The sequence below is a fragment of the Physella acuta genome, unplaced genomic scaffold, assembly GCF_028476545.2.
Source record: "Physella acuta isolate Inbredline_101_S28 unplaced genomic scaffold, ASM2847654v3 ptg000017l, whole genome shotgun sequence".
Taxonomy (NCBI): Eukaryota; Metazoa; Mollusca; class Gastropoda; family Physidae; genus Physella; species Physella acuta.
The window spans coordinates 679,150-706,705 of NW_026731537.1; the positions used below are offsets into that span (position 1 = coordinate 679,150).

General features: G+C 44.6%; 1 protein-coding gene across 1 annotated transcript in view; it reads right to left on the minus strand.

Annotated features, from left to right (window-relative positions):
* Positions 1 to 2,496: 2,496 nt before the first annotated feature.
* LOC131938670 (uncharacterized) overlaps positions 2,497 to 27,556 on the minus strand; it is a 51,997-nt gene continuing 26,937 nt past the window's right edge. The window contains exons 6-14 of the mRNA XM_059296800.1: positions 21,436 to 21,631; positions 19,366 to 19,637; positions 15,431 to 15,596; positions 13,112 to 13,309; positions 12,145 to 12,377; positions 8,003 to 8,184; positions 4,633 to 4,776; positions 4,377 to 4,517; positions 2,497 to 4,017 (exon numbers count right to left, since the gene is read on the minus strand). Of these exons, the coding sequence (XP_059152783.1) occupies positions 3,802 to 4,017; positions 4,377 to 4,517; positions 4,633 to 4,776; positions 8,003 to 8,184; positions 12,145 to 12,377; positions 13,112 to 13,309; positions 15,431 to 15,596; positions 19,366 to 19,637; positions 21,436 to 21,631 (1,748 nt within the window). The 3' untranslated portion in view covers positions 2,497 to 3,801. The remainder of the gene's footprint in view (positions 4,018 to 4,376; positions 4,518 to 4,632; positions 4,777 to 8,002; positions 8,185 to 12,144; positions 12,378 to 13,111; positions 13,310 to 15,430; positions 15,597 to 19,365; positions 19,638 to 21,435; positions 21,632 to 27,556) is intronic.

Below are 27,556 nucleotides of genomic sequence, written 5' to 3' on the forward strand. Positions count from 1 at the left end.
TTATTGTTTAAAAAAAGGGATTGGCCGAGCAAGCCTCTGACCACAGTATCCCTTCATGTGCTGAGGACACAGAAACAGGTGAACTCTACTTCACCTGCCCTGTGTCCAGCCAATTCAGATAGGCAACTTTATCATTCACATTTTTTTTAATTGAAAAAAAAATATAACTGCCATGATGTGTCTCGAACCCGCGCCACCCGCATGGTAACCTATAACACTAATATACTAGCTAGCTATACTCTTCGTATTGGATACATATTTAGTTGAATCTTTTACTTTGAATCTCTGTAAGAAACTTGATTTATGCGAATAGGCCCTTGTATTATTTCAAACTAAATTTTATCCCAAATTAGCGAATTCGATAGCTAAACAAACAAAAACTTATAAAAAAGGTTTAAGGACTAACATAGTTTAATAAAAACTATAATTTATAGTGTATTTATAATTGTTTTTGTTTTTAACTAATTGATTTTGGTTGACCTAGATTCTAGATTTTACATCTAGGATTGACTTTCCATTCCTCCGACAGCGTATCTGTAGATCTAGAGACATTTATTGAAAACTCAAATTAGAAGAACTGTTGAAAATTGATAATAGTGTTTGAACCTAATAAAAATAGCAAACGGGCGTATCGTTAAAGCTATAGCCGACAGAAAATTAGCGTTATAATGCGTTTAAACTTTTGAATGGACAATAAAATCTTCGATGGAAGCCGCCATTTTTTTTCTTTAAAAAAGGAATCCTGTCACGTTACTATAAGTAAAGTCATAGTTCTGAAATTTTATATTGAAAGTGGTGTATCTACCAATGAATATATCAAAAAATTAATTAAAGTCTTTAAATGACGTTGTGAATAACAGTTTGGTAAAAAAGAACATTATTCTCTACCTAAATACGTATATTACAGCTCTACACATAGTGCTGATTCTCTCCTGTAACCAAAGAGATAAACAAATATACAAAAATGTAAACAAACTTGAGATTTAGCAATATATAGAAAGATTGCATCTATTGCTGATGGCACTAATACCTATTACTGATATTTATCGGCGATAACATATTGACAACTTGATGAAGCCATCTAATTTAAAACAAATGAATGGACTAATTAAGACAAATTATCATATCGTGAAGGTGTATGCACGTACATGGAGGGTGTAGACAGGTCTTCTCACACAAAAGTTTTTAATACAGTGGCCTAGACAGAAATTGGTCAAAGGGAGGGGTGTTCAAAAGGTTTTATGTTATATATATATATATATATATAAATACAAATATGAATATATATACATATATATATATATATATATATATATATATATATATATATATATATATATATATATATATGTGTGTGTGTTTATATATATATATATATATATAAAAGTAAAGTTTCCCTTTCAAACCTGACGGTCTATGGGGCAAGTGAAGTAGAGTTCACTTGTTTCTATGACCTCGGCATATGAAGAGATAGTGTGGTCAGCACTATGCCCAGCCGCCTTTACTTTCCCTAACGTGAGTTAGGTACCCATCATAGTTGGGTGGACTCAGGGAAGGTCTACTGACTTGAACCGGATTCGAACTCGAGACTTACGGGTTAGCAGTCCAGCTCTCTACCGCTAGACCACTCCGTCCCCATATAAATTTATATATATATATATATATATATATATATATATATATATATATATATATATATATATATATATATATATATATATATATATATATATATATATATATATATATATATATATATATATATATATATATATATATATATATATATATATATATATATATATATATATATATATATATATATATATATATCATTACTAAATGGCCATAGAAAGTAATGATGAAATGAAAGATCGAGGTACATGTGAGCGCCTGTAACCTGTCTATGCCACCAACTTGTCTAGGCAACTAACCTGTCTAGGCCACTAACCTGTCTAGGCCACTAATCTGTCTAGGCCACCAACCTGTCAAGGCCACTAATCTGTCTAGGCCACTAACCTGTCTAGGCCACTAACCTGTCTAGGCCACTAACCTGTCTAGGCCACTAACTTGTCTAGGCCAACCAAAACAGTTTGACTCGAGTGTCGGATCACACATTGAACATCACATTGTTTATATCAGCACATTTCTACACACAATCACAGAGAAATCACATCAGGTTAGAGGTTAGAAAACTTATAACAACAGTGTTTCACCAGTTTTCACCAATGTGTCACCAATGTATCACCAGGTTTGTAAGCAGTATACATTTTTTCAAAAGTTAAATTTGTTAGCTAAGTAAGACAACGTACACAACACGCTGAGAATGGAAGATTGAAACACCATGCATCTAATGAATTTTGTCTTGTCTCCTGACCTTCCCCCTGACCTTCCCCCTGACCTTCCCACTGACCTTTCCCCACAATTTCTCTCACCTCCTACACCCCCTCCCCCTCCCTCCCCCAAGACAATTCGAATGATACAACTTTATTTTTTCGTGACAAAATACCTGCAAAAAATTGTCCTATACACAACATTCATAAGAAATAATCCAAGGGAAGCTAATCAATTTTGTGATTTATTATACAGTTGCTTCCCTTTCATTATTATTTAATGTCGAATTATTAATTCAAACAATCTCACTACTTCATGTTGTCTAAGAACTACTCCTACAGTTTAAGATAAAATCGTTAGTAATATCAAAATACGTATTTCAACCACCCCCTGCCCATAATAGTCAAAATGTATGGCATAATTGGAGTGTGCTATGATGGTGATTATATAGAGTACAATGACAGTGTGTTGTGATGGTGAGTATATAGAGTATAGTGTGGTGTGGTGGTGAGTATATAGAGTATAGTGTGGTGTGGTGGTGAGTATATAGAGTATAGTGTGGTGTGGTGGTGAGTATATAGAGTATAGTGTGGTGTGGTGGTGAGTATATAGAATATAACGACAGTGTGTTTGGATAGTGATTATATATACAATGACTGTGTGGTCTGATGGTGATTAAATAGAGTACAATGACAGTGTGTTGTGATGGTGAGTATATAGAGTATAGTGTGGTGTGGTGGTGAGTATATAGAGTATAGTGTGGTGTGGTGGTGAGTATATAGAGTATAGTGTGGTGTGGTGGTGAGTATATAGAGTATAGTGTGGTGTGGTGGTGAGTATATAGAGTATAACGACAGTGTGTTTGGATAGTGATTATATATACAATGACTGTGTGGTCTGATGGTGATTAAATAGAGTACAATGACTGGTTTCTCTAGACTAGACTCGAACCCTGGACGGAAAGATGACTGTTGACAAGATGGGTGAGTTCACATTTGAGACTGCTGGGGTCCGGTATCTCCAAAAAGGTTAAGACCCACTGAACAGCAACAGCTATCATCTAGTGTGAGTGAAAGATGCAGGATCTAACTAGAGAAACTTAGTGACCTCTTGCACATGACCTCTAACACATGACCTCTGACACATGGCCTCTAACATATGACCTCTAACACATGACCTCTAACACATGACCTCTTTCAAATGACGTGTTGCATATGTTTTGTCGTACATGTTTTGTTGCAGATGATTTGCTGTGTATGATTTGTTGTACATGTTTGTTGTACACTATATTTTGTACATTGGTTTACATGTAGCAGTGATATCTAATATACAAATAAAAAAACCATTGAATATTTCCCGCGATGTGCAGTCATTCAAGTGCTGAATCTCTACATAATTCTGGAGTCCTCGTTGATTTAAGTACTGCACGGCAGTACAACTGGCTACTTTCTCTAGCAAGGTCAAGTTTTACAAGTTCAAGGCCGAGTTACGGTCCGAGTTGAAGGGCACCAAGTTGACCCCTGCCCCGTCGTCCTGAATGCTGTGGTTGCCCCTGACGTCACTGTTGAAGTGCGAAGACCGGATGTCCGTCTTCATGTTGAGCCGGATCTGCCGGAAGATGACGATGATCTCCTCCACGGGCGCCACAATGATGACCACGGCAGCCATGACGAACGTCCAGATCTGGGGTCAAAGGTCAAAGGTCAGTAGATTGAGCTTAGATTTTAATAATTCGCTTGAATAATTAACGCTAATCTTTTAATTGACCACCCAACTACCTGTCAAATTATCAGTTATAACCACCTACTCACCTGTCGAATGATCACCTACTCACCTGTAAAATGACCACCTACTCACCTGTCGAATGACCACCTACTCACCTGTAGAATGACCAGCTACTCACCTGTAAAAATGACCACCTACTCACCTGTAGAATGACCACCTACTCACCTATAAAATGACCACCTACTCACCTGTAAAATGACCACCTACACACCTGTAGAATGACCACCTACTCACCTATAAAATGACCACCTACTCACCTGTAAAATGACCACCCAGGTCCTGAACTCCACCTTGTCCAGCACGTGCAGACTGGCCATGCTGCCAGGGATGACCACTATGAAGATGAGCAGGCTGATGGCACCACCGATGTACGCGGTCAGTTTGGCCGTGCGAAACACCTGACATAAAAGAGTGGTACAAAATGTGGGGGAGGGTATGATGGGGTGTGTATTTGTTTCTATCTAGCCTTTACCACCGACTCCGCCCCAGACCTTAACCCCGCCCCTAACTGACCTTGTCGAGCTCGTCATAGGTCGGCTTCTCGCCGTCCTTCATGTGCGGGAACTCCTCCTTGAAGAGCTCGTTCCACGGCTTCAGAGGGTTGTCGATGTCCCTGACCTTCTGCCACTCCACCAGCTCGTCCTTTGTCGACTTGATCTGCACGGAGGTGGGTGTTTAGAGGGTGTTTAGAGGGTGTTTAGAGGGTGTTTAGAGGGTGTTTAGAGGGTGTTTAGAGGGTGTTTAGAGGGTGTTTAGAGGGTGTTTGACGGGTGTTTAGAGGTGTTTAGAGCGTGTTTAGAGGCTGTTTGACGGGTGTTTAGAGGGTGTTTGACGGGTTTTTAGAGGGTGTTTAGAGGGTGTTTAGAGGGTGTTTGACGGGTGTTTAGAGGGTGTTTGACGGGTGTTTAGACCGTGTATAGAGGGTGTTCGACGGGTGTTTAGAGTGTGTTTGACGGGTGTTTAGAGTGTGTTTGACGGGTGTTTGGAGTGTGTTTGACGGACGGATGTTGAGATTCTATTTTTATGGGTGTTTTAATCGTGATTCAGTGGTGTAGGCAGGGGGCAGGGGGACAATACAGTGAGCTAACCCATACATTATCATTATGTTAAAAAATGATCTTTAAAGAAAACAAAAAACAGTAGCTAATTTAAATAAACCGGGAGTGATCTCCCCTAAACTTTCTCGAATATTCTAATATAACACTACGGAGGATGGAAACTCGGGATATAGACTTCTAGACATGATTTTTAATCCATTTTAAATACTCAAATTTTTTAACATAGAATATAATCTCGTAGAAAAAAGAAATGCACACCAAGTGAACGCTACATAAAGATGTGCGCAATATTATTGTACTTTAAAAATTTACATTAGTTTTTTGAGAAATCGGAAGTAGCGTAAATTACTACTTCCGGTCAACGGAAATTACTCAAAATTTAACAAAAGGTAGAGAATTAGATCTTTTACTTACATGTGAAATTTCATTTATCTATCTGAAATAGTACTCAAGTTATAGGCTTTTGAAAAATTCAAAGTAGAAAAAGTACCACTTCCGGTTATCGGAAATCGCTCAAAAGTTGATACGGATCTACGAATTTGATAAAATACTTATATATGAAATTTCATCAACCTAGCTGTAACGGTACTCAAGTTATCGTGTTTACACACGGACAGACAGACAGACACACAGACAGACAGACATACGGACAAGATTGCAAAATTATGTTTTTCCGTATCAGTGAGATGTAAAACGTCGAGATTTGCATAAATCTCGATTTTTTTTTGCACGATTACAAGACTTTCTCTATACTACGTATATACGAGAAAGTAAAAAAGAATGATGTGAACTACGTGTGATCAGTATGTTCAGCGATATATGGAGATAAAGATACGGACTTTTGTTGAACAAAATATGGTGGATGTTATAAATGTATAAACTAAATTTTATTTAAAGAAGGAAAATGAAAATACTAAAGTGACCCACGCTTTTCTTTATAGTTATTTAAATAATAGTCTATAATTTATTTTCTACATTTAAGTGCATTATTACATAAAAGCTTGTAACTAAAACGTTTTTTATGATTTTTTTTTAATTTTTAAAATTTACAATAGGTTACATGATTAAAAACTATTGCGCACCTAGTGAACGTGTGACGCGTGTATAGTAGTGCGGGATAGTTGGATGAAACAGCCTAATAATTTGGACAAAATTGTATTTAATTCATAAAAAATTAATTAGGATTCCAATTAAGTCAAATTTAATGTCAGGTTGCATTGTCTTCATGTCTTGACCCATGTGCCAACGTTAAAAAAAATCTGTCAGTTAGAAGTGTCCAATACTTCAATCGGGCGTTTCGATCTAGACAGACAGACTGACGACGGACAGATTGTCAACAGACAGACAGAGGAAGCTTGTTAAATAAAAGCTTGTAACACTAAAAGAAATTCCATTTAACAGCCAAATTTTTTTTTTATAAAAAGAAATTCTCAAACATGTTTAACACTAAAAATATATAGGCCTATAACTCATGTATAACGAGTACCGACCGCTAGTTGTTCAGAATGTTCCACCTCTTAGATTTAGTTTTTCTAAAGGGTTCTCTTCTTCTTCTTCGTTCTTAATTTTTAGTGTTGAAAGGGATCGAGATTTATCTGCTAGTGGGTTTGAAGTCGAGACTTTTTTTTTTCGAATTTATCAACCATGAGCTTTTTGCCGACTCGACCACGCCTCCAACACAATTAAGGATACGTGTCAACTGGTTATGCGCCATTGAGGCCATTGACTCCGATTTCAGCCTGCTTTTGTTTTTGGATTTGTTTCCATAGCCTTTGTACGACCAAGAACAAACTACAAGGCATTTTATTTTATTTTTGGGTGGAAAATTTTCCTGGAAGAAAATGAATGATTTCTTTTAAAACAAGAAAACACATCTCTATCGACAATATTGCAGTTTTAGATGTCATTGTTAGACCAGACGACTTTTCGGTTTAGCAACCATGAGCTTTGCCGACTCGACCACGCCGACCCCTCTAAAGGGTTGAAAAGCTTGAATTTATACCAACTCTGATTTCAAAACTTTCATTATGCTTTAATATTTCAGCATTTATAATGACAATATATTTTATTCTGAATGCAGAAAAAAATATTTTTGTAAAAGCAAATAGTGTTTAGCTACTATATTACATACTAAAGTAATTATTTATCTGTTGTGACAATTTACAATTACATTCGAAGAATTATACATATTTAGACTAAAAGAGTGATAATTTCCCCTAGCTCGCTTGTCTTATTTAATATTCTAGGAATCGTTACATCAAATTGTTTTTACAAGCTTTTATTTAACTCACTATATCTTTCTGTCGTCAGTAAGTCTAGATCGAAACACCCGAGTTAAATTACGGGCACTTCTAACTGACAGAGACGGTTCATAATTGGTACGTAGCATCAAGACATGGAGAAAATGCAACATGACGTTAAATTTGACTTAAATAGTTGCCTAATTAATTTTTTATGCAATTAATTTAAATTTTGACCAAATTAGGAGGCTGTCGCATCAAACTATTTCACACTATTATACACACGTCCGCACGTTCAATAGGTGCGTAACGGTTTTAGTCATGTAACTCTATTGTAAATAAAACATGTAAAGTACTAAAAAAAACAGTTTCATAATGTTTTAATAACAAGCTTTTATGAAATAATGCACAAAAAAGTAGAAAATAAATTATACACTACCATTTAAATAACAATAAAGAATCTTGTCAGAACTCTGTATGACAGTCGACGGTTAACAGACGACGTATGAGAGATGTTGTTTGAAAGATGAAGTATGATGGATGACGTATGACGTATGACAGACGACGAATGGCAGATGTGCTTACCTTGTTTGTAAACAGCGATATGATAATGGTGAGCAACAGAGACAGACCAAAAGCGGTCGTTGACCCCGCTAGCACGGAGTAGTCGTGTGACGTGTTGGCCAGGAAGTTGCCGAGACCACCCTCAAAGGTCGAGGCCGTGATGAAGTTGGCGGTGATGCCCCCTACCAAACCGGATATGCTACCTGCAAGAGACGGAAATCCAATGGTCAAGGAAGTAATACGTATATAGATCTACACCACGCTCCTGGAGTCTGCGCTTCCTAGTCAGAACCTTACAAGATTGTGTTAATGCTTGTTGCGTCTCTCGTGACTGAATACTTGATCTGTCTACACAACTTTTGGGTTAATGCTTGTTGCGTCTCTCGTGACTGAATACTTGATCTGTCTACACAACTTTTGTGTTAATGCTTGTTGCGTCTCTCGTGACTGAATACTTGATCTGTCTACACAACTTTTGTGTTAATGCTTGTTGCGTCTCTCGTGACTGAATACTTGATCTGTCTACACAACTTTTGTGTTAATGCTTGTTGCGTCTCTCGTGACTGAATACTTGATCTGTCTACACAACTTTTGTGTTAATGCTTGTTGCGTCTCTCGTGACTGAATACTTGATCTGTCTACACAACTTTTGTGTTAATGCTTGTTGCGTCTCTCGTGACTGAATACTTGATCTGTCTACACAACTTTTGTGTTAATGCTTGTTGCGTCTCTCGTGACTGAATACTTGATCTGTCTACACAACTTTTGTGTTAATGCTTGTTGCGTCTCTCGTGACTGAATACTTGATCTGTCTACACAACTTTTGTGTTAATGCTTGTTGCGTCTCTCGGGGCTGAACTCTTGCCCTGTCTACATAACTTTCCATCAGCCTGAATCTGACGTCAGCTGCCCCAAATTTCACGTCTAAAACGTCACACTTTGCGCGCCCCACCCCAGAACGCGGCCCTTCTACACCGGAAGTTATTAGGGCCGACAGATTACCGGATCAGTTTGGCCCGACACTTTGCCAGTCGTGAGCCGCACGGAGCATGTTTCTGACTCTGTTACGACAGTCTTTGGAAACTTAAATGAGTTCATGTGGTGGTTTGTGTGGTGGCTGATATGTTGGCTGATGTGGTGGATGACGTGGTGGTTGATGTGGTGGTTGATGTGGTGGGTGATGTGGTGGTTGATGTGGTGGTTGTTATGGTGGTTGATGTGGTGGTTGTTGTGGTGGTTGATGTGGTGGCTGATGTGGTGGCTGATGTTGTGGCTGATGTGGTGGTTGATGTGGTGGTTGATGTGGTGGTTGATGTAGTGCTTGATGTGCTGGTTGATGTGGTGGTTGATGTAGTGCTTGATGTGGTGGTTGATGTGGTGGTTGATGAGGTAGTTGATCATGTGTGACGTCAAAATGTGAGGATGATGTGTATATCTACAACACAGCCACTCAAGTAGAAACATATCTTTAGCACTAAGGTCCCAAGCTGGTCTTATAAAACGTAAACCTCATTTCTGGTCTACTTTTTCGGTCGGTAGAACACATGACTCTTCTATAATGACCCCCAAACACATATAATGACCCCTAGACTCACCTATAATGACCCACAGACTCACCTATAATGACCCCCAGACTCACCTATAATGACCCCCAGACTCACCTATAATGACCCCAGACTCACCTATAATGACCCCCAGACTCACCTACAATGACTCCCAGACTCACCTATAATGACCCACTGACTCACCTATAATGACCCCCAGACTCACCTATAATGACCCCCAGACTCACCTATAATGACCCTCAGACTCACCTATAATGACCCCCAGACTCACCTATAATGACCCCCAGACTCACCTATAATGACCCCCAGACTCACCTATAATGACCCACAGACTCACCTATAATGACCTCCAGACTCACCTATAATGACCCCCAGACTCACCTATAATGACCCCCAGACTCACCTATAATGACCCCCAGACTCACCTATAATGACCCCCAGACTCACCTATAATGACCCCCAGACTCACCTATAATGACCCCCAGACTCACCTATAATGACCCCCAGACTCACCTATAATGACCCCCAGACTCACCTATAATGACCCCAAACACATATAATGACCCCCAGACTCACCTATAATGACCCCCAGACTCACCTATAATGACCTCCAGACTCACCTATAATGACCCCCAGACTCACCTATAATGACCCCCAGACTCACCTATAATGACCCCCAGACTCACCTATAATGACCCCCAGACTCACCTATAATGACCCCCAGACTCACCTATAATGACCCCCAGACTCACCTATAATGACCTCCAGACTCACCTATAATGACCCCCAGACTCACCTATAATGACCCCCAGACTCACCTATAATGACCTCCAGACTCACCTATAATGACCCCCAGACTCACCTATAATGACCTCCAGACTCACCTATAATGACCCCAGACTCACCTATAATGACCCACAGACTCACCTATAATGACCCCAAACACATATAATGACGCCCAGACTCACCTATAATGACCCCCAGACTCACCTATAATGACCCCCAGACTCACCTATAATGACCCACAGACTCACCTATAATGACCCCAAACACATATAATGACCCCCAGACTCACCTATAATGACCCCCAGACACCTATAATGACCCCCAGACTCACCTATAATGACCCCCAGACTCACCTATAATGACCCCAGACTCACCTATAATGACCCCCAGACTCACCTATAATGACCCCCAGACTCACCTATAATGACCCCCAGACTCACCTATAATGACCCCCAGACTCACCTATAATGACCCCAAACACATATAATGACTCCCAGACTCACCTATAATGACCCCCAGACTCACCTATAATGACCCCCAGACTCACCTATAATGACCCCCAGACTCACCTATAATGACCCCCAGACTCACCTATAATGACCCCCAGACTCACCTATAATGACCCCCAGACTCACCTATAATGACCCCCAGACTCACCTATAATGACCCCCAGACTCACCTATAATGACCCCCAGACTCACCTATAATGACCCCCAGACTCACCTATAATGACCCCCAGACTCACCTATAATGACCTCCAGACTCACCTATAATGACCCCCAGACTCACCTATAATGACCCCCAGACTCACCTATAATGACCCCCAGACTCACCTATAATGACCCCCAGACTCACCTATAATGACCCCAAACACATATAATGACCCCCAGACTCACCTATAATGACCCCCAGACTCACCTATAATGACCCCCAGACTCACCTATAATGACCCCCAGACTCACCTATAATGACCCCCAGACTCACCTATAATGACCCCCAGACTCACCTATAATGACCCCCAGACTCACCTATAATGACCCCCAGACTCACCTATAATGACCCCCAGACTCACCTATAATGACCCCCAGACTCACCTATAATGACCCCCAGACTCACCTATAATGACCCCCAGACTCACCTATAATGACCTCCAGACTCACCTATAATGACCCCCAGACTCACCTATAATGACCCCCAGACTCACCTATAATGACCCCCAGACTCACCTATAATGACCCCCAGACTCACCTATAATGACCCCCAGACTCACCTATAATGACCCCAAACACATATAATGACCCCCAGACTCACCTATAATGACCCCCAGACTCACCTATAATGACCCCCAGACTCACCTATAATGACCCCCAGACTCACCTATAATGACCCCCAGACTCACCTATAATGACCCCCAGACTCACCTATAATGACCCCCAGACTCACCTATAATGACCCCCAGACTCACCTATAATGACCCCCAGACTCACCTATAATGACCCCCAGACTCACCTATAATGACCCCCAGACTCACCTATAATGACCCCCAGACTCACCTATAATGACCCCCAGACTCACCTATAATGACCCCCAGACTCACCTATAATGACCCCCAGACTCACCTATAATGACCCCCAGACTCACCTATAATGACCCCCAGACTCACCTATAATGACCCCCAGACTCACCTATAATGACCCCAAACACATATAATGACCCCCAGACTCACCTATAATGACCCCCAGACTCACCTATAATGACCCCAGACTCACCAATAATGACCCCAGACTCACCTATAATGACCCCCAGACTCACCTATAATGACCCCCAGGGCCGAAGTTTTGGACCACAGGATGGCCATTAGGGCCGGAGGGAAGCTGGGCGTGGTCAGTATGAACCCACAGACCATGACGTAGTTGAGGTCGACCCCCGAGACGTACACGACCATGCCGATGGGCACGAGGCCGATGGTGACCCACAGGATGCACCAGGACTTGAAGGTCACCAGAGCGTCTAGGTAGGCCCTGTAGGCCCCGTGGTAGGGGCACCTGCAAGGTCAGAGGTCCAGACAGGTGAGAAAAGAGTTCAGACACACAGCTACAGACGTCCACACACAGCTACACACGTCCACACACAGCTACACACGTCCACACACAGCTACACACGTCCACACACAGCTACACACGTCCAACACACGTCCACACACAGCTACACACGTTCACATACGTGTACACACAACTGACATACATAGCACATATTGTACTTATACATTACAGCTGCACACACATTAAAGTGGGGTCCCCCTACACACACAAAGGGACTCACCATCCGCAGAGGGAGAGTGAGCGACTTACAATCAACCTTCCCCCCCCACACACACACACAGAATGAGGGTCTGGCCCCCCCCATACACCCACACAGAATGAGGGACTTCATGTAAACTTCCCCCCCCCCCACCCACATAGAGTGAGGGACTCAACTCCAGCTTCACACCCACAAAAAGTGAGGGTCTCGCCCCCCCACACCCACACAAAGTGAGGGTCTCGCCCCCCCCCCCACACACCCACACACAGTGAGTGTCTCGCCCCCCACACACCCACACAAAGTGAGGGTCACGCCCCCCACACACCCACACAAAGTGAGGGTCACGCCCCCACACACCCACACAAAGTGAGGGTCTCACCCCCCACACACCCACACAAAGTGAAGGTCACGCCCCCCACACACCCACACAAAGTGAGGGTCACGCCCCCCACACACCCACACAAAGTGAGTGACTCACATGTAAACCTTCTGGACGTTCTCCTCCTGCGACTTGCGCCTCATGTCGTCATAGCAACTGTTGCACTCTGACACCAGGGGACACTGGCAGCACTTGGACTGCTCGTCTGTTGCACACTTGTCAGCAGACGTCTCAGACGACGCTTCCCGCGGCTTGACCTCTCCACACAAGACACAGTGACCAGTGCTGTGTGTACGCCTGCAAGTACACATCGTTGGCTGTACACATGTACACATCGTTACTTATACACATGTACATACATCTTTAGCTGTACAATGTTACTTGTAGAATAAATGCTAACACTTGAAGTTTACATTATCACCATGTACACATTTTCTTGTTGTACACACACACACATATTTTCATCTAGAACTGATCCTAACCCCGGCCTTTCAGCTGAAAGAGTCTGTCTGGAAAGTAAGCTTGAGCGAACAAAGTCTACCCCCCACCCCAAACGAAATAGAATTGATATAGAAAATATATACTACCTTTACAATTGTCCTACCGTCTGCCCCCCCCCCCCCCCCCCCCCCACCCAGGAAAATTTATTCCGCCACCCGAGGAATTTAAAAAAAAAATCTGAAAGAAACACTGAACAATATTTGAAAGGACCAGGTTGGTTTAAGTCTGTTGTCGTGTGACTTCACGCATTCATTAATTAACTCGCTCTAAGCCAATTAGGCCACCGCTAAAGATGGAATACCGGATATAAACTTAAAAAACCTGAGGAAGTCATTTCTGTGATTTTTTTTATAGATATGTCTCACGTCTGCCGTGTCTCACGTCTGCTGTGGTTTACGTCTGCTTGCCGCCGTGACATGAAGTGTCAACAGTTGCAGAACTAGCCGGTGTCTGGAGCCGGCAGCCGGCATCACGACCGGTCTTGTGAGACCGGAAGTCACGTGCGTGCCGTGTCAAACAGCGCAGTGGAAACACGGTGTCAGGTGGCCGGGTACCAATATTTTTGGACGGCCAATTTTAGATTAAAGGGGGGGGGGGACTCACCAACCGGAACAAAGTGAGGGTTTGTTGTGGGGGTGGGGGTGGGGTGGGGTGGGACTTTGTGGAGAAAGAGATTTGGCTGCACGTTGCTAATCTCGAAGTTTGATTCAATTTAAAATGTGCAGCTAGGCTTGCGGGATTTATCTGATGATAAACCAACTCCACCCCGGGGGTGCTTCAAGTGGTAAGGAGGGGTGGGGTGGAGGAGGTGTAGCTACAACTAACCGATTTACCCCATGAGGTTCTTAGATGGTGGAGGGGTGAGTAGGGGTGGGGGGGGGGGGTTGTGAAACAACTACACATTATCTGGGGGTTTGGATTTCGAGGGTGGGGGGGGGGGCAGTTACCTCCACACCAGTCTGTACAATGTCGTGGTGCATCGGTTTTTAATGTTCAGATGTTGAGCAAATCATGCCAGCACGTGCTGATGTAGGTCACCACACATCGCTGATGTAGGCACCACACATCGGTGATGTAGGTCACCACACATAGCTGATGTAGGTCACCACACATCGCTGATGTAGGTCACCATAGTGCTGATGTAGGTCACCATAGTGCTGATGTAGGTCACCACACATGTCTGATTTAGGTCACCACACATCGCTGATGTAGGTCACCACATCGCTGATGTAGGTCACCACACACCACATCGCTGATGTAGGTCACCACACATGTCTGATGTAGGTCACCACACATGTCTGATGTAGGTCACCACACATCGCTGATGAAGGTCACCACATCGCTGATGTAGGTCACCACACACCACAGTGCTGATGTAGGTCACCACACATGTCTGATGTAGGTCACCACACATACAGTGCTGATGTAGGTCACCACACATCGCAGTGCTGATGTAGGTCACCACACATACAGTGCTGATGTAGGTCACCACACATCTCTGATGTAGGTCACCACATCGCTGATGTAGGTCACCACATCGCTGATGTAGGTCACCACACATGTCTGATGTAGGTCACCACACATCTCTGATGTAGGTCGCCACACACCACAGTACTGATGTAGGTCACCACACATACAGTGCTGATGTAGGTCACCACACATACAGTGCTGATGTAGGTCACCACTCATTGCTGATGTAGGTCACCACACATCGCTGATGTAGGTCACCACACATCACAGTGCTGATGTAGGTCACCACACATCGCTGATGTAGGTCACCACACATGTCTGATGTAGGTCACCACACATCACTTATGTAGGTCACCACACATCGCTGATGTAGGTCACCACACACCACAGTGCTGATGTAGGTCACCACACACCACTGTGCTGAAGTAGGTCAGGGCTGGAACTTACTTGAACGGCCGGAAGTGGGTCTGGTAGATGTCGTAAACGATGATGGAGGAGATGGCCATGACCTCACCGGAACCGGAAGACATGACGGCCATGATGAGCATGGTGAGCACCATGTAACTTCCGGCCAGTCCCATGGCGGACTGGGCCATAAACACGGTGACCAGACCTGAAACAGACCACGTGACACATTTAGTGACGTAGTTATGTCGACAGTCATCAAGTGGGTGATTGTTTCATGGTAGATGGCCCTGAATTCAGGCGTTGCCTTCCGGAGTTGTCTTCCGGCATGGCCTTTCTACCTATATCTATATTCGTTCACCTCTGGCAACTGTGTGGTTTTACTTATGTGAGGGCTCACCACACACAGCCACACACAGCCACACACAACCACACTGCCTAGTCGACCATGTTGCTGGAGCCAGAACTAACCGACAGCACAAAAAAGTCTATTTTTGACATGTGCTAAACATTGAGATATTTTAAACTTTTTTTAAGACTGAGCTCCAAAAAATAAATGTTTGTTCAAGGTAAAATTTCATAAAAAAGAAGGCACTTACATTATGACGTCACCTCACCTGTAAGCCTACATTACATTTTGTGGGGAGTTCATTTTTTATACGCTTCAACTTCAAATGGATAATAAACCCAGTGGGAAACCAATGGTGTCCTTCACATCAAGTGGATCACCTGGACCCTTGTCCTAATGTTCCTGTTCTCTAGTAATATAGGAACCACCCATCTAATGGTGGTCCCACCCATTTAATGTTGGCCCCACCCATCTAATGTTGGCCCCACCCATCTTATGTTGGCCCCACCCATCTAATGTAGACCTCAACCATCTAATGTAGGCCCCACCCATTTAATGTAGGCCCCACCCATTTAATGTAGGCCCCACCCATTTAATGTAGGCCCCACAAATTTAATGTAGACCTCAACCATCTAATGTTGGCCCCACCCATCTAATGGTGGCCCCACCCATCTAATGTTGGCCCCACCCATCTAATGTTGACCCCACCCATCTAATGATTGAGCACATGTTTGTGTGGGCACATGTTTGTGTGGGCACATGTTTGTGTGGGCACATGTTTGTGTGGGCACATGTTTGTGTGGGCACAAAGTTGTGTGGGCACATGTTTGTGTGGGCACAAAGTTGTGTGGGCACATGTTTGTGTGGGCACATGTTTGTGTGGGCACATGTTTGGGCACATGTTTGTGTGGGCACATGTTTGTGTGGGCACATGTTTGTGTGGGCACATGTTTGTGTGGGCACATGTTTGTGTGGGGACATGTTTGTGTGGGCACATGTTTGTGTGGGCACATGTTTGTGTGGGCACATGTTTGTGTGGGCACATGTTTGTGTGGGCACATGTTTGTGTGGGCACATGTTTGTGTGGGCACATGTTTGTGTGGGCACATGTTTGTGTGGGCACATGTTTGGGCACATGTTTGTGTGGGCACATGTTTGTGTGGGCACATGTTTGTATGGACACATGTTTGTGAGGGCACATGTTTGTGTGGGCACATGTTTGTGTGGGCACAAAGTTGTGTGGGCACATGTTTGTGTGGGCACATGTTTGTGTGGGCACATGTTTGTGTGGGCACATGTTTGTGTGGGCACATGTTTGTGTGAGCACAAAGTTGTGTGGGCACAAAGTTGTGTGGGCACATGTTTGTGTGGGCACATGTTTGTGTGGGCACATGTTTGTGTGGGCACAAAGTTGTGTGGGCACAAAGTTGTGTGGGCACATGTTTGTGTGTGCACATGTTTGGGCACATGTTTGTGTGGGCACATGTTTGTGTGGGCACAAAGTTGTGTGGGCACATGTTTGTGTGGGCACATGTTTGTGTGGGCACTTGTTTGTGTGGGCACATGTTTGTGTGGGCACATGTTTGTGTGGGCACATGTTTGTGTGGGCACATGTTTGTGTGGGCACAAAGTTGTGTGGGCACATGTTTGTGTGGGCACAAAGTTGTGTGGGCACATGTTTGTGTGGGCACATGTTTGGGCACATGTTTGTGTGGGCACATGTTTGTGTGGGCACATGTTTGTGTGGGCACATGTTTGTGTGAGCACTTGGTTTTGTGGGCACATGTTTGTGTGGGCACATGTTTGTGTGGGCACATGTTTGTGTGGGCACATGTTTGTGTGGGCACATGTTTGGGCACATGTTTGTGTGGGCACATGTTTGTGTGGGCACATGTTTGTATGGACACATGTTTGTGAGGGCACATGTTTGTGTGGGCACATGTTTGTGTGGGCACATGTTTGGGCACATGTTTGTGTGGGCACATGTTTGTGTGGGCACATGTTTGTGTGGGCACATGTTTGTGTGGGCACATGTTTGTGTGGGCACATGTTTGTGTGAGCACTTGGTTTTGTGGGCACATGTTTGTGTGGGCACATGTTTGTGTGGGCACAAAGTTGTGTGGGCACATGTTTGTGTGGGCACATGTTTGTGTGGGCACTTGTTTGTGTGGGCACATGTTTGTGTGGGCACATGTTTGTGTGGGCACATGTTTGTGTGGGCACATGTTTGTGTGGGCACATGTTTGTGAGGGCACATGTTTGTGTGGGCACTTTTTTATGTGGGCACAAAGTTGTGTGGGCACAAAGTTGTGTGGGCACATGTTTGTGTGGGCACTTGTTTGTGTGGGCACATGTTTGTGTGGGCACATGTTTGGGCACATGTTTGTGTGGGCACATGTTTGTGTGGGCACATGTTTGTGTGGGCACATGTTTGTGTGAGCACTTGGTTTTGTGGGCACATGTTTGTGTGGGCACATGTTTGTGTGGGCACATGTTTGTGTGGGCACATGTTTGTGTGGGCACATGTTTGTGTGGGCACATGTTTGTGTGGGCACATGTTTGTGTGGGCACATGTTTGGGCACATGTTTGTGTGGGCACATGTTTGTGTGGGCACATGTTTGTGTGGGCACATGTTTGTGTGGGCACATATGTGTGTGAGCACTTGGTTTTGTGGGCACATGTTTGTGTGGGCACATGTTTGTGTGGGCACATGTTTGTGTGGGCACATGTTTGTGTGGGCACATGTTTGTGTGGGCACATGTTTGTGTGGGCACATGTTTGTGAGGGCACATGTTTGTGTGGGCACTTTTTTATGTGGGCACAAAGTTGTGTGGGCACAAAGTTGTGTGGGCACATGTTTGTGTGGGCACTTGTTTGTGTGGGCACATGTTTGTGTGGGCACATGTTTGGGCACATGTTTGTGTGGGCACATGTTTGTGTGGGCACATGTTTGTGTGGGCACATGTTTGTGTGAGCACTTGGTTTTGTGGGCACATGTTTGTGTGGGCACATGTTTGTGTGGGCACATGTTTGTGTGGGCACATGTTTGTGTGGGCACATGTTTGGGCAAATGTTTGCGTGGGCACATGTTTGTGTGGGCACATGTTTGTGTGGGCACATGTTTGTGTGGGCACATGTTTGTGTGGGCACATGTTTGTGTGGGCACATGTTTGGGCACATGTTTGTGTGGGCACATGTTTGTGTGGGCACATGTTTGTGTGGGCACATGTTTGTGTGGGCACATATGTGTGTGAGCACTTGGTTTTGTGGGCACATGTTTGTGTGGGCACATGTTTGTGTGGGCACATGTTTGTGTGGGCACATGTTTGTGTGGGCACATGTTTGTGTGGGCACATGTTTGTGTGGGCACATGTTTGGGCACATGTTTGTGTGGGCACATGTTTGTGTGGGCACATGTTTGTGTGGGCACATGTTTGTGTGGGCACATATGTGTGTGAGCACTTGGTTTTGTGGGCACATGTTTGTGTGGGCACATGTTTGTGTGGGCACATCTTTGTGTGGGCACATGTTTGTGTGGGCACATGTTTGTGTGGGCACATGTTTGTGTGGGCACATGTTTGTGTGGGCACATGTTTGTGTGGGCACATGTAGCACAACATCCCTCACCCAGGTCGATGTCCCCGGTATCGTCCAGCACCATGGTGTTGTTGCCGTCTGCCGTGTTGGCCAGGTAAGCCAACCCGAGGGTTGTCCCGATGGTTGACGGGATGGCGAACCAGATGTAGGTGGCGGCGAAGAAGCCCAGGACCCCCTGGACCGGCTTGGCGGCGATGCGGCTCTGCCAGGACGCCTGGTCGCAGAACGTGATGGAGGCGGTGGCGAAAAAACCCTGGACGGCCCAGATGATGGCGCCCTCCGACCAGAAGGTGATGTAGCTCCTGGGGACAAGGGGGGGACTTTAGGGTGGGACAGCTTGGCATTTAACATGGCATTTAATATGGGATTTAACATGGCATTTAACATGGCATTTAATATGGCATTTAACATGGCATTTAGTTTAGCATTTAACATGGCATTTAATTTAGCATTTAACAAGGCATTTAATATGGCATTTAACATGGCATTTAGTTTAGCATTTAACATGGCATTTAGTTTAGCATTTAACATGGCATTTAGTTTAGCATTTAACATGGCATTTAACATGGCATTTAGCTTAGCATTTAACATGGCATTTTGCATGGCATTTAGTTTAGCATTTAACATGGCATTTAGTTTAGCATTTAACATGGCATTTAGTTTAGCATTTAACAAGGCATTTAATATGGCATTTAACATGGCATTTAGTTTAGCATTTAACATGGCATTTAGTTTAGCATTTAACATGGCATTTAGTTTAGCATTTAACATGGCATTTAACATGGCATTTAGCTTAGCATTTAACATGGCATTTTGCATGGCATTTAGTTTAGCATTTAACATGGCATTTAGTTTAGCATTTAACATGGCATTTAGTTTAGCATTTAACATGGCATTTAATTCGTTCAATTAATCATGCCATTTGTCTCTGCCAGAAATTAGTTTTTCTGTTTATTAAAAAACTGATTTAAAACGAATGAGTTGATAGAAGCATCGTGCCAACATGAAGTCATTAGACCGTTTGACCTCGCCATTTGCATTTAATGCGGGTCTGTGTCCTGTTAAGGTCATGAATTATTGGTCGGTACGTCCTACTTGACCCCTAGCCGGACAATGCATGACCTCATGTTTGTGAAAAGGAATCGAGACGCTCGATTTGATCCCCCAGTCCCACATCACAAACTTCTGACAACCATAAGGTGAAAGATGTGAACCAGATGGTGACACACATAAACCAGATGGTGACACATGAACCAGATGGTGACACATATGAACCAGATGGTGACACATGAATGAGAACGTGACACATATGAACCAGATGGTGACACATATGAACTAGATGGTGACACACATAAACCAGATGGTGACACATATGAACCAGATGGTGACACATGAATGAGAAGGTGACATATATGAACCAGATGGTGACACATATGAACCAGATGGTGACACATTAATCAGAAGGTGACACATATGAACCAGATGGTGACACATATGAACCAGATGGTGACACATATGAACCAGATGGTGACACACATAAACCAGATGGTGACACATATGAACAAGATGGTAACACAGATGAACCAGATGGTGACACAGATGAACCAGATGGTGACACATAAGAACCAGATGGTGACACATGAATCAGAAGGTGACACATATGAACCAGATGGTGACACATATGAACCAGATGGTGACACATGAATGAGAAGGTGACACATATGAACCAGATGGTGACACATATGAACCAGATGGTGACACATGAACCAGATGGTGACACACATGAACCAGATGGTGACACACATGAACCAGATGGTGACACATATGAACCAGATGGTGACACATATCGACCAGATGGTGACACATATGAACCAGATGGTGACACATATGAACCAGATGGTGACACATGAACCAGATGGTGACACACATGAACCAGATGGTGACACATATGAACCAGATGGTGACACATATCGACCAGATGGTGACACATATGAACCAGATGGTGACACACATGAACCAGATGGTGACACACATGAACCAGATGGTGACACATATTAGCCAGATGGTGACACACATGAACCAGATGGTGACACCACTTACCTCTCCTCATTGTTCTCCGGCCCCATCAGACAGTTGACCTTGTCAAAGACGTAGTCGATGGCCTTGAAGGTGCCAGCGTTGTCCCCGTCGTAGAAGATGCTGACCGTAAAGCAGAGGAGGCAGACGAAGATGATGACGGTGTTGAAGTAGGACACGTAGAAGGTCGAGCCCAGACCTCCGATAAATGAGTAGCTGCCTGGGGAGGGGGAGAGATCAGATCTTTAGCAAGGGTGGGGGTGGGGGGCTAGAGATCAGCTCTTTAGCATGGGTGAGGTTGGGGGGGGGGGTGGGGGGAGATCAGTTCTTTAGCAAGGGTGGGGGTGGGGGTCTAGAGATCAGATATTTAGCAAGGGTGGGGGTGGGAAGGGCTAGAGATCAGCTCTTTAGCAAGGGTGGGGGTGGGGGGAGATCAGATCTTTAGCAAGGGTGGAGGTGGGGGTGGGGGAGATCAGATCTTTAGCAAGGGTGGGGGTGGGAGGGGGTGGGGGGAGATCAGTTCTTTAGCAAGGGTGGGGGTGGGGGGGGGGCTAGAGATCAGATCTTTAGCAAGGGTGGGGGTGGGGGGGGGGCTTGAGATCAGCTCTTTAGCATGGGTGGGGGCGGGGGGGCTAGAGATCTTCTATTTAGCAAGGCTGGGGGTGGGGGGGGGGCTAGAGATCAGCTATTTAGCATGGGTGGGGGTGGGGGATCTAGAGATCAGTTCTTTAGCAAGGGTGGGGGTGAGGGGGGGGGGGCTAGAGATCAACTCTTTAGCAAGGCTGGGGGTGGGAAGGGCTAGAGATCTGTTCTTTAGCAAGGGTGGGGGTGGGGGGGGGGGCTAGAGATCAGCTATTTAGCAAGGGTGGTGGTGAGGGGGGGGGGGGGGCTAGAGATCAGCTATTTAGCATGTGTGGGGGTGGGGGATCTAGAGATCAACTATTTAGAATGGGTGGGGGTGGGGGGCTAGAGATCTGTTCTTCGGTGGCGAAGTGGGGGGGGGGGGGGGGGGGGGGAAGATCATTTTGTCTAATAGCGGTTAGAGGGGATCAGTTCTTTAGAAGTGGTGGGAGGGGAGATTAGTGGTCAGTTTTAGTACTACTTGGGGGGGGGGTGAAGAGATGTTACCTTCAACAACAACAACAACAGACTTTATTCGTGGCTGTTTAGCCACAAACACAGCCCATTTCACCACACACTGACAAGTCACAAACCTAACCACTCCCACTCACGTGACAAACCTAACCACTCCCACTCACGTGACAAACCTAACCACCCCCAGTCACGTGACAAACCTAACCACCCCCACCCACGTGACAAACCTAACCACCCCCACCCACGTGACAAACCTAACCACCCCCAGTCACGTGACAAACCTAACCACTCCCACTCACGTGACAAACTTAACCACTCCCTCTCACGTGACAAACCTAACCACTCCCACTCACGTGACAAACCTAACCACTCCCACTCACGTGACAAACCTAACCACCCCCAGTCACGTGACAAACCTAACCACCCCCACCCACGTGACAAACCTAACCACTCCCACTCACGTGACAAACCTAACCACTTCCTCATGCTGACCTCAAACAATGCACACAGTTTGAAACCTCCCACGGCAACAGTTATCCCACTTGTCACGTTACAAAATAACCCAAAAGGTGTGGGTTCGGGAACGAATTGGGCCAACATTAACATGTCACGTCTCATGACGTCACAGTCTCGGGGACAACTGGTGAAGCAAATCTTTACTCAGTTAACTGGGTCAGTGAGAGAAAACACAGTGTTGTAACTCCTAGCCACACCCCTCACAACACCCCTCACAACACCCCTCACAACACCCCTCACAACACCCCTCACAACACCCCTCACAACACCCCTCACAACACCCCTCACAACACCCCTCACAACATCCCTCACAACACCCCTCCAGTGTTTCTTCCAGACTTTATTCTCCGGGGGAGAGGGGCACTTGAAACTTTCGGGGGAGGGGGGGGGGGGGCGGACACTGTCAAAAGTATATAATTTATATTTTCTATATAAATTCCATTTGGTTCGGGGGGGGGGGGGGTCGGAGCCCCCCCCCCCACCCCCCGAAGAGATGCCTGAAAGAAATTCTTCACCCCTCACAGCACCCCCCCCCTCCCCCAATAACACCTCTCACAACATCCCTCACAATACAACAGTGCCACTACCCTAGCCACGGCCCATAGCTCTGGTACCTCTAAAATCTAGGCCCGTAACTTGTTAGACAGTCCCCCCTGTACCCAGCCACTTGCATCAAGACGAACGAACCCTTCCCCCCCCCAACACACACCACGCCCTACACCCAACGACGCGCCACCCTACCAAACATGCTGCCATCTACCCCAACACATCTTACCACCCCCACCCTACCAAACATGCTGCCACCCACCCCAACATATCTTACCACCCCCACCCTACCAAACATGCTGCCACCCACCCCAACACATCTTACCACCCCCACCCTACCAAACATGCTGCCACCCACCCCAACACATCTTACCACCCCCACCCTACCAAACATGCTGCCACCCACCCCAACACATCTTACCACCCCCACCCTACCAAACATGCTGCCACCCACCCCAACACATCTTACCACCCCCACCCTACCAAACATGCTGCCACCCACCCCAACATATCTTACCACCCCCACCCTACCAAACATGCTGCCACCCACCCCAACACATCTTACCACCCCCACCCTACCAAACATGCTGCCACCCACCCCAACACATCTTACCACCCCCACCCTACCAAACATGCTGCCACCCACCCCAACACATCTTACCACCCCCACCCTACCAAACATGCTGCCACCCACCCCAACACATCTTACCACCCCCACCCTACCAAACATGCTGCCACCCACCCCAACACATCTTACCACCCCCACCCTACCAAACATGCTGCCACCCACCCCAACACATCTTACCACCCCCACCCTACCAAACATGCTGCCACCCACCCCAACACATCTTACCACCCCCACCCTACCAAACATGCTGCCACCCACCCCAACACATCTTACCATCCCCACCCTACACCACTACGGCATCAGAACCATCTCTGTACTGTACCTCCCCCACTACATCCTACATCCCCACTCCCGCCCATACTAAACTTCGACCCCCCACTCCCCCCCCCCCCCCAAAAAAAAACCCCCACCCACCCTCTGGTGGCTACCCGTGAGAAAATTACCCACATCTCACGGCTGATTGCCCCCAGATCAATGGGTGGGCCATCGATAATTGGCCATCGATGGGTGGGCCATCGAATGGTCCAACATTTGGACGATTAAAGAAATCTTTCAAGAGTTCACGGCCTAAATCGTTTATGATCGCAGGCGGGTGGGGGCTGAGGTAGTAAAATGATCTCATTGTGTTTGGCTTATGATGGGGTATGCTCGGGGTGAAACACTTTTTGTTCCTGTCTCTTACACAAAGTAAAAAGAATTTTAATCGGCCAGAAAAATATTTTAATAGCTTTCGCCGTATTACTCCTCCCCACTATATCATATACCGAATATAAAGGGTGCATTGTAATCGTGCAAAAATCTAAATCAAGCTTTTGACAAATGGTGGCGTTTTATAACATTAATGAGCCGGCGAAACTGTATGTGTGTCTGTCTGTCTGTCAACACGAGAAGTCTTTATGTTATGTTGACCGAATTTCAGAATTAACTATTATGTCGAATTTGTACTTTTCTAGCAACTTTGAGCTATTTTCGGTAACCGAAAGTGATATAGATTCTATATATAAAAAAGCTGATAACTTCATTACCATTTACCAGGTAGACAAATGTAAAATACAAGTATTAAATTGTGAGAAAAGAATCACTTCAACTAATGTACTATTTCCGGTAACCGGAAGTAGTATGTTGCTTTATTTCCTCGTGAAAACGAAAACTCTAATACTGTTTGAGTCAGACGAAATTTCGAATGTGAGTATTTTGGGTGACCTCCGATATCCTATTTCTAAAATAAAGATAACATAAGAACCATTTCAGCTAGATGAACGAAATTTTATAATTAGGTAAAATACCTTATTCTCATGAATTTTTTTTCAAATTATTGGTGATTTCCGGTGACCAGAAGTTTATACGGTATTTCTGATTCCTCAAAAAATATCACTTCTACCGGACTGATTTTTTTTCAAACTTTTTACGGAAGTCAAGACTCGATTACAATCCCGTGCGACATAAAATTTGATTTAGTTAGATGTTTGATTAACTTTTTATTCACAATCAATGTTTGTAACGAACTAATTTTCTATTCTTTTTCGCATAAAAAGTTTACGATAATTTGGTGTGTTTTTCTTTATTCTACTCGATTCTATTATATTTTTTTTAAATTAAATATTTTAAAAAATTAATTTAAAACATTTCTATTGCTAGATTGCATTGAAAGTGCCACATCCCATGTTATATAATGATATTCGAGAAAGTTTAGGGGAGATCACTCTCTCTTTAATGTGTTAATGTAATGGCCAGTTTGTTATGTATTTGTGTGTGTGGTTTGTAAAGAAAGATCAGGAACCATTTCTCATGTTTTCAATCAACCAATTCTCATATTTCTCAGATGAAATATTTCTCATGTTTTCAAGCAAACCACTTCTCATATTGCTCAGATGAACCATTTCTCATGTTTTCAAACAAACCAATTCTCATATTTTTTCAGATGAACCATTTCTCATGTTCCCATGGTACCCCTGCCCCAGACATGCCCACATTCCGTCATACCTGCCAACCCTTGCAATGTGCACCGTTTGCTTTCAAGAACGGCTAAACACCGCCGACAAAAACGATATTCACTGTGATGCATCAATATCCAATCTAAAGAATCAATCACTGGCATGATTAGGCTGTTCGATACCGAGTAGGTTGGGACTCAAGATTTGAACTGGCCTTGGTGATCCTAGCTGAGTGGGAACCGATGCTAGTAGTAGGACACAGGTAGTAGTAGGACACAGGTAGTAGTAGGACACAGGTACCAGGATACAGGTAGCAGGACACAGGTAGTAGGACACAGGTGGTAGGACACACGTAGTAGGACTCAGCTAGTAGGACACAGGTAGTAGGACACAGGTAGTAGGACAAGGGTAGTAGGACACAGGTGGTAGGACACACGTAGTAGGACTCAGCTAGTAGGACACAGGTAGTAGGACACAGGTAGTAGGACAAGGGTAGTAGGACACAGGACACAGGTAGCAGGACACAGGTAGTAGGACACAGATAGTAGGACTCAGGTAGTAGGTCCCAGGTAGTAGGACAAAGGACTTAGCAGAAGGACCTAGCCAACGGTGAGTATTGTACATACGAGGCCAGCCACTGATGATGTTTTGTAATTCAAGGCTTTGTTTGCCTAAGGCTCGGGATAACGGTTAGGACATGAAAATCATTTTAGGTTTTGTGTTTCAAGTTTGTGGTTTTTGTAGTCGCGGTGTCCGCCATATTTGATGACGTCACAAGGCTGGATTATGATACAAGCAAGCCAAAACGTTGTTGGTCTGTCAGGTTAATTTGTTGGTCTGTCACATGTTGATGTAGGTCTGTCATAAGGTTTTGATAGTCTGTCATCAGATGGTGTTGTTCTCTTATAGATTAGTTGTCTAGCCTCACAGACCATGTCAGATGTATAAAAATTTTATATCATTAAATTATTTTCCCATTATTCCTCTCTTTATCCAAATGTCCCGCTAAATTTTGCCAGACAATCGTGGTTTTTACGAACTGACCAATGATTGAAATAAACAAAATACTGACCAAACAAGGTGGCCATGATAAGAACACAAAACAAAATACTGACCAAACAAGGTGGCCATGAGAACACAATAACAAAATACTGACCAAACAAGGTGGCCATGAGAATACAATAACAAAATACTGACCAAACAAGGTGGCCATGAGAATACAATAAAAAAAATACTGACCAAACAGGTGGCCATGAGAACACAATAACAAAATACTGACCAAACAAGGTGGCCATGAGAACACAATAACAAAATACTGACCAAACAAGGTGGCCATGAGAACACAATAACAAAATACTGACCAAACAAGGTGGCCATGAGAACACAATAACAAAATACTGACCAAACACAATAACAAAATACTGAC